At 41.4% G+C, this 7,130-nt stretch overlaps 1 protein-coding gene across 2 annotated transcripts; it reads right to left on the minus strand.

Moving 5' to 3' along the window:
- Window positions 1-391: 391 nt before the first annotated feature.
- LOC4333678 (DEAD-box ATP-dependent RNA helicase 10-like) lies at window positions 392-5,138 on the minus strand. 2 transcript variants are annotated; one of them, XM_015772514.3, is made up of 14 exons: window positions 4,777-5,107; window positions 4,557-4,686; window positions 4,370-4,439; window positions 3,731-3,793; window positions 3,486-3,560; window positions 2,713-2,832; window positions 2,307-2,348; window positions 2,138-2,212; window positions 1,684-1,830; window positions 1,391-1,528; window positions 1,198-1,309; window positions 1,009-1,097; window positions 862-922; window positions 392-785 (listed from the first exon to the last, which is right to left on the minus strand). In XM_015772514.3, the coding sequence occupies exons 1-14, from the start codon at window positions 5,006-5,008 to the stop codon at window positions 733-735; spliced, it is 1,407 nt and encodes a 468-aa protein (XP_015628000.1). In that variant the 5' UTR covers window positions 5,009-5,107; the 3' UTR covers window positions 392-732. The 2 variants fall into 2 exon arrangements, with proteins under 2 accessions (XP_015628000.1, NP_001405328.1); NM_001418399.1 differs by lacking the exon at window positions 862-922 and having other exon boundaries at window positions 393-785; window positions 4,777-5,138.
- Between the last annotated feature and the right edge of the window lie 1,992 nt (window positions 5,139-7,130).

Raw genomic sequence — 7,130 nt, forward strand, 5'->3', positions numbered from 1 at the left:
TTTGATTTTCTTAAAAAAAACCTTTTATAAATAAAGTTTTTGTAAAAAAAAAACACTCCCGTGAAAGGCCCGAGACCCCAAGTTTGGAAGACAGCTGTAAGATTGGGCGGAATGCTCCCTGATCAGATATACTCCCTCTCCATGCGGATAATACATTCGTTTAAGACAACTAGACAATTATGAATCATTTTTAAAATATTTATCTTTCAAATATATTGATTACATATATAGATTAGTCTTAGAAAAGTATTTTAATAAAATCATATATTTGTTAACATTTTTTTAAATATTATAATAAAAAATAATGGTCAAAGTTATTTTTAAAGACCGTGCTCTTATCTAAAACGACAAATCTAAAACGATAAGTATTATCAATCCGGAGAAAGTACTATAGTACAATGACTCTCGTCCAGATCACCTGATGCCACCGGCTTTTGTGGAAGCAGATGAGCAAATTTTCCATATATGCTTTTGTAGCAACAGATGAGCAAATTTTCCAAGATCCAGCTTCACAAATAATAAAATAGCTAATTCGTCGAAATGGACCTACATAAATATCTATTCTTGAATGGTTACATAAAATTGTGGCGGTGGTATGCCAGTATAATACTAATCTAACTCATCCCAAGCTCGCCTCACGATCACTTGCTCCAATGCTTTCACCGTCTTCTTGATTTGTTGAAGGACTTCGATTTTCTGGAAACAGGAGCATTGCGCTCCTCCTCTTCCTCATCATCTTCGTTCTTCCTCCGCTTTTTCTTGTGGCCACCGCCCTCCTTCATCGTCTGCATCAGACAGCAAGAACAAGTAAAAATCAATTCGCACATAAGAAGTCGTACGATTCAAGACACAAGGCTCTACCACAACAAGAACAAGACGAACTATCTACATTCAGGTCGTCGGAAGCAGGTGTGCATCCGTTCTGCAGAATATTGAGGGGGCACCGCCAGGGTGACACAAGAGTAAAACACTTCGAATTGACAGTACAGTCAGAGAATGAGCACATACCGTCAGCGCAATCCTCTTCGAGTCAGAGATACGTTCACGAAGTATCATGATTTCTGCGTTATCCACCTTACGATCAGGAATCTCGTATCCTACAAAAAAATAGTTGATAAACAGATCCACAGATTTCAGAATGACACGCCCTCCAGTTACAAATGGAAAGAAGGGAGAAGTAACAAGGATAAGAATTACCAAGGAGCTTCTCTATCATCTTAAACCACATGGCCTCGTATTGATTCACCAAAGATACAGCATATCCTGTATTCCCTGCACGTGCTGTTCTACCCACCCGATGAACATAATCCTACATTTGGCACAGGAAGTTAAGTCACATACAAAAAGGCATCTTCAAAATGTAAATCGAGAAAGGTACTAAAGTAGAAACCTTGGAATTCATTGGAATATCATAATTGATAACCACATCAACTCCTTGAATATCAAGACCACGACTTGCCACATCGGTGCAAATAAGGATATTGCAGTCTTTCGTTTTGAACCTGTTTAAGGCGCCTAGTCTCTTATCCTAAGAAATTAAAAAAAAAGAAGAAGACAAATGTAAGATAAGCATTGTACGGGAAAAACAAACATTTGCATTCACTTCTACCTTGTAAGTTCTAAATTGAAGGATAACTCAATGAGAAAACGAACAATTTCTATTTGAAAGGAAAGCATACTAACCTGACTCATTTGGCCACTAATAGAGATAGCTTTAAAACGAAGATTCCTTAGGGTGAGAGCAAGGAGCCTTGTTGATTCACAGGTCCGGACAAAGATCATGATCATGCTCCCTGGCAACTCATTCAGAACATGAACGAGAAAACAATCCTGGAATAATAAATAAGAAAGATCAGAACATCGAATGAAAATGGCACTCTACCATGATGTGGGCAACATCATGTAATGACTTATGCAAGGCTTTCAATTCATCATGAGCAACATTTTTCAGGATTGCTTATTAAATGTACCGGATAAGTTTCAAAGTGATGTTGCGTGTGTACAACCAATGATGGTGCTTTGTTATGACTCTTAATAAGGACATTAAGGGTAGAACCATCAGTCAGCATGCAGCCAATTTAATAAGATCAAAACCACATGGACGTCAATAGACCAATTATAAGGGATAAGAATTGACCTTGTAATCTGCAGGAACAAAATAAAACTCCTGTCTAAGTGTGTCCACTGTAGAATATTTGGACGCTACCTCGACCTGATCGCAGAAATGAAAAGTTGAGACTATTAGCAAACAATAAGATACCTGAAAAGGTCCCCATCATGCCCGAAAGATGGAGAAAGAATGTTACCTTAACAGGATTTCTTAGACAAGCACGCTGCAGTTTAGAAACCTGGAGAAAATAGACGTTATTGCAAAGAAAACCAAATTCAGTCTAAATGTAAACAAATAGATAGCATAATAGCCATCAGGTGCCATAAAAATAGGCCATGATTTAGAAAATACAAAATATCAGTAAATGGTAGCACAGTAGCAATACAGCATACGTCAGAATAAATAGAATGTCTACCATTTCATTACCTCAAGAATTTATAAACCAGTGTCATAATTATAATATTAACCTAAGCTGCTAGCATGGCCACATCAATCTGATAAAGTAAACAATCTATTGATGGGATACCAGCAATGTTTAATTCCGTTCTTTCTTGAATCCAGAGGAATAATAATTCTTCTCTGAAAACTACCAATTCACCAACCTTATTGGTCATTGTGGCTGAAAAAAGGAAAGTCCTCCGTTCTTTAGGGATAACATTCAGAATATCATCAAGGGCTTTCTGGAACTCCACATTAAGTAACTTATCAGCTTCATCCAAAACCTAGCCAAAAAAAAAGAGATAAGGACACATAAAAAAAAAGCAATTAATTAGAAAAACTAATATAATTGATCCATATTCAACACATATTTACAAATGTCATGACATAGTTGACAAGGTACTTACCATTGCATCACACATATTTACAATTATTAATAGTGATTGTAACACTTAAACTTGAGGGGTGGAAATTAATATAAAATGAAAATTAAATTTTGCTGCACAGAGTGTGAAAAATATATTTCAACAAGTAAAAAGGTATTACTAAAGCCTTCATTTTTAAAGGCTGTACCTGCAGCAATCAAAGATGATATTTTAAGTTTAAAAAACAAAATCTAGACTAAAAAAATCCAGCCTTGCTAAAACTCACAAGATTCAGACAGAGCCTCGATTAAGTAAAAAATTATACCCAAAAATGTCGATAATAGTTGGAGTATGAATGAAACAGAAGAAAAATTGACACAATGGAAAAGGAGCATAATTTTAAAGATGGGCAAACCATGGTGTCATAAAAGATGGATTTGACAAGAATATATTGATATGTGGAACTAGAAAATGTTGAAAAATATATCCAAGGCCACAATATCAAATTATTTAATGAAGTATGAATAATAACAAGAAGCAACATGGGGAAAAAAAGAACAGAGGGGACATACCAAGTACTTCAATTTATTAAGGCTAAAACCTTTCGTATCTGTCAAATGATCCAAAAGACGTCCAGGAGTTCCAACCTAAGTTTTGAGGGAAATGATACAGTAAATATCCTGAGAGTCCGGATGAAAGCACTCATTTGTACTAGCAGGTTTATGTAACAAAGTTCTCATGGATAGGAATGATGTTAACAGACCAAAACCACATTGTCTTATGAGGTAGAGGAAATCATTTACTAAAATACACATACCACAATATGTGGGCGTTTTGCAAGGGATACTGCTTGTTGCACCCGATCAACTCCTCCAACAAGCTGGGGAAAGGGAAATTCAATTGATAGTGGTCAATAAAACATCAACAAGTTGTAATGGATGAAAATATGAGGACTCGCTTTTAATCATACAAGAGCATAATAACCAAGGAATCTATGCATGTAATAGCAGCAAATTCAATTATAGTCAGAAGAAGAAAAAAACTAACATTAGAGAGAATATAAACCAATGCATTTAAATATAGCTCCTGCAGGTGTTACAATATCCAACAGATGCAATACCAAAACAAAAGGAAATATTTTGCAGTGGACACTCATCCAACAGATGGAAGAAGCCAACACAGATTGGCACATCAGCATCAACCGAAACACCAATTGACCATAATTGTGTACCAAAATCCAGGGAAAAGACTAGCCAGCTAGATAAAACCTATATTGCGAGCACTAACCAGCTACATAGCCTATTCTAAAAACTTGTTAACAACATTCATAAAACACCAATCGATTGTTTGGTATGTGATAAAGGTGAACTGCATAAAGAGATGAGAAAGCATACACATTATCCATAATCCAAAAAAAATATTGTCACTTGTAATAAATTGTAACAAAATCACTCACCACCGTGCAACTCAGACCGATCGCGGACCCGAGTGCCTCAAACTGCTGTCCAATCTGAAAAGCCAGCTCCCTGAACAAGCACACCCCCTCATGGTTACAGTAAACCAACCGGAGAATCTTCTCTCGAGGAGAAAAAAAAAACAAGTACAGTACTACATGGAGAACTCTTGTCTAAAGATTTGGCAACCTTGTAGGCGACAGCACGCAGGCGAACAACGCCTGGGGCTTGTCCTGCTTGAGCAGCGCCTGGATGATCGGCAGCGCGAAGGCGCCCGTCTTGCCGGAGCCCGTCTGCCCCAGCCCAATCAGGTCCCTCCCTGCAAGCAAACCACAGCACGCCCATCAGTAGCTGGATCGCCGTCGACGACATGGCCGCGGCGGTGGCGCGCTAGGGTAGGTATCCGTACCTTCGAGGGCGTGGGGGATGGCCTCGGCCTGGATCCTGGTGGGCTCCTTCCACCCCATGGCGTCGCACGCCGCCACCAGCTCCGGGACGACGCCCAGCTCCGCGAACGTCGACGGCCGACGCGCCGGTGGCTCGGCCTCCTGCTCCTCGCCACCGTCCGCGGCGGGGGCGGCGGCAGCGGCAACCACCTCCTCATCCAACTCCTCCACCTCCACGTCCTTCTTCTTCGCCATGGCTACGGAGAGACGGGGGAGCTCGCCCGAGTGGGAGGGAAGCGGTGGTGGCTTCGGCGGCGGAGGTGGCTTGGCGATGAAGCTGCGGCGGCGGCGGTTAAAGAAGGAAGGAGGAGGCGTGGAGATTATGGAGGGGAACCCTCGATGGATGGAGATTTTTATGGGCCTCAGATATTGGGCCTGTCCAAATGGGCCCAGCTCTGCCCAACCCTCTGCAGCTTCCTAGGCTCATATATCTTTTTTTCTTTTTGAGATCCTAGGCACATATATCAGGACTGTCCTAAAATATAGGAGTACTATAGTTGTTTAAAACTGAATTTGACACATCCTACTATTATTTCCTTCATCCTAAAATATAGGGCACAATCATCATTAACGCAAAGATCAGTAAACAATTACTATCACCCTTTTGTTTGGATCACTTTAATAAATACAATACAATACACATATCTAATGAGGTTAGAGATATTGAGGATAAAGGATTTAGAAGAATGAATTAGAGAGAAGATGATGGTGCTAGTTAATTTTATGCATGTATGCACGTTTTATATTGTGAAACATCGAAAGAAATAGTTGTTCTTATATTTTGGGATGTTGAAATTATAAGCACATAATGATTTAATTTATTCCATAAATAAATCATGATATTGCAGATGTAAACTAGATTGAACGCATCATTAGATCTACACATGTAAACTAAGCAGTAAAGCATGAACAGATCAAATACGCGCAACATGTAGAACATGTACCGAGGTGGCGAAAAGACCGGTTGCTCGGCAGGAACTACTCGCGGTTGCGAGCGTCGACGAAGGCGCGAAGCACGTGAGCGGAGAGGAAGGCGAGCCGTCGCGGACGAACAGGGAGCAGTCGCGCGAAGCACTTCCTAAAAATCTTATTGCCGCCTTCTCCCGGTGCAGGACGTCGAAGGCAGAGGTTCCGGAGACCTGCTCTCCCGATCGCCGGTGCACGCCGGCGAGAGGGATGGAGTAGTCTACGAGCGACGGTGCAGTACAGAGTAGGAGGCAAACCCTAGATTAATTTTGCGTGTGTTGCGTGAAGGCGGCAGCTCAGTTTATATAGAGATAGATCGCCTGATCAGGGCGCCCGCGTAAACCGAACCGGATAAGTCGCGCGTAACCTATCCGGACTCCATGCCGTTTTCACGCACCGGATTTTTCGGAATGTTTCCAAAACAAAACAAATCCGAATTTCCTGCAGCAAAACAAAACTGCAAAATGAGGCTGCATCTGCGCAAGGGTGAGGAGCCAATTTTGCGGACCATTCGACGCGTACGTCGTGCACGCGCGCCGCCTGCCCTGCCCTGCCAGGCGAGGCGAGCGAGCGCGCGTGTTTCCCCTCTTCTCTCCACCACACATGCTTCAAGTGGCTGGGAGGGCATCCTCCCTTTTAAGGAGGTCCCCCTCTCCTATAATAAGCAAGGTGGTACTAAACTCCACATGCATGCCATCCCATGAGGTGGGCTTTTGTGATTTTCCAAAGAATTAATCTTCAAATGAGCCTTAGCCCATCTATTAATTCCAACAATCCCCCACCAAATCTCAAAATCCCACTGAGATTTGCCTTTTCCAATGTACTGTTTATATACCAGCGGTTCGATAGAGACCGATTAAGGTTGAACATCCACCTAGAACTCCAAGCTACACTTACTCACAACTTGAACAATGGACTACGCCTTGAATTGCAAGTCTTGTGCAAGCAAGTTTCACTCATAGTCTTATCTGGTACTAGACCGTCTGTAGACTACCCCTCGGGTGGAGCGTATAAGTCATACTCCTAGGTTTTTGTAAGCTTCCTAGAAGATTCACCCAAAATCTCCATAGACTGCGACCAACAGTCAAGCTTACAAAGGTGAGTTCTTTCAAGAATGCTCTACAGGACAGCATCTTCGCTAATTAAAGCCAACAGAACTCATTAAGGCATAGCCAACCTGCCTTGCAGCTCACGAGAGTACATGCATCTTCACTTAGAGAGGGTATAGATTGGTACTCTCCTCTAGTTTACTAATGGTTTGTTCTTCCCAGGTTCTAATTCACGAGATCTCCGATCATATAGACTGGGTTACCACCATAGTATAACTCACATGGGTCTCAAACCCATCTCC

Source organism: Oryza sativa, chromosome 3, assembly GCF_034140825.1.
Source record: "Oryza sativa Japonica Group chromosome 3, ASM3414082v1".
NCBI lineage: Eukaryota > Viridiplantae > Streptophyta > Magnoliopsida > Poales > Poaceae > Oryza > Oryza sativa.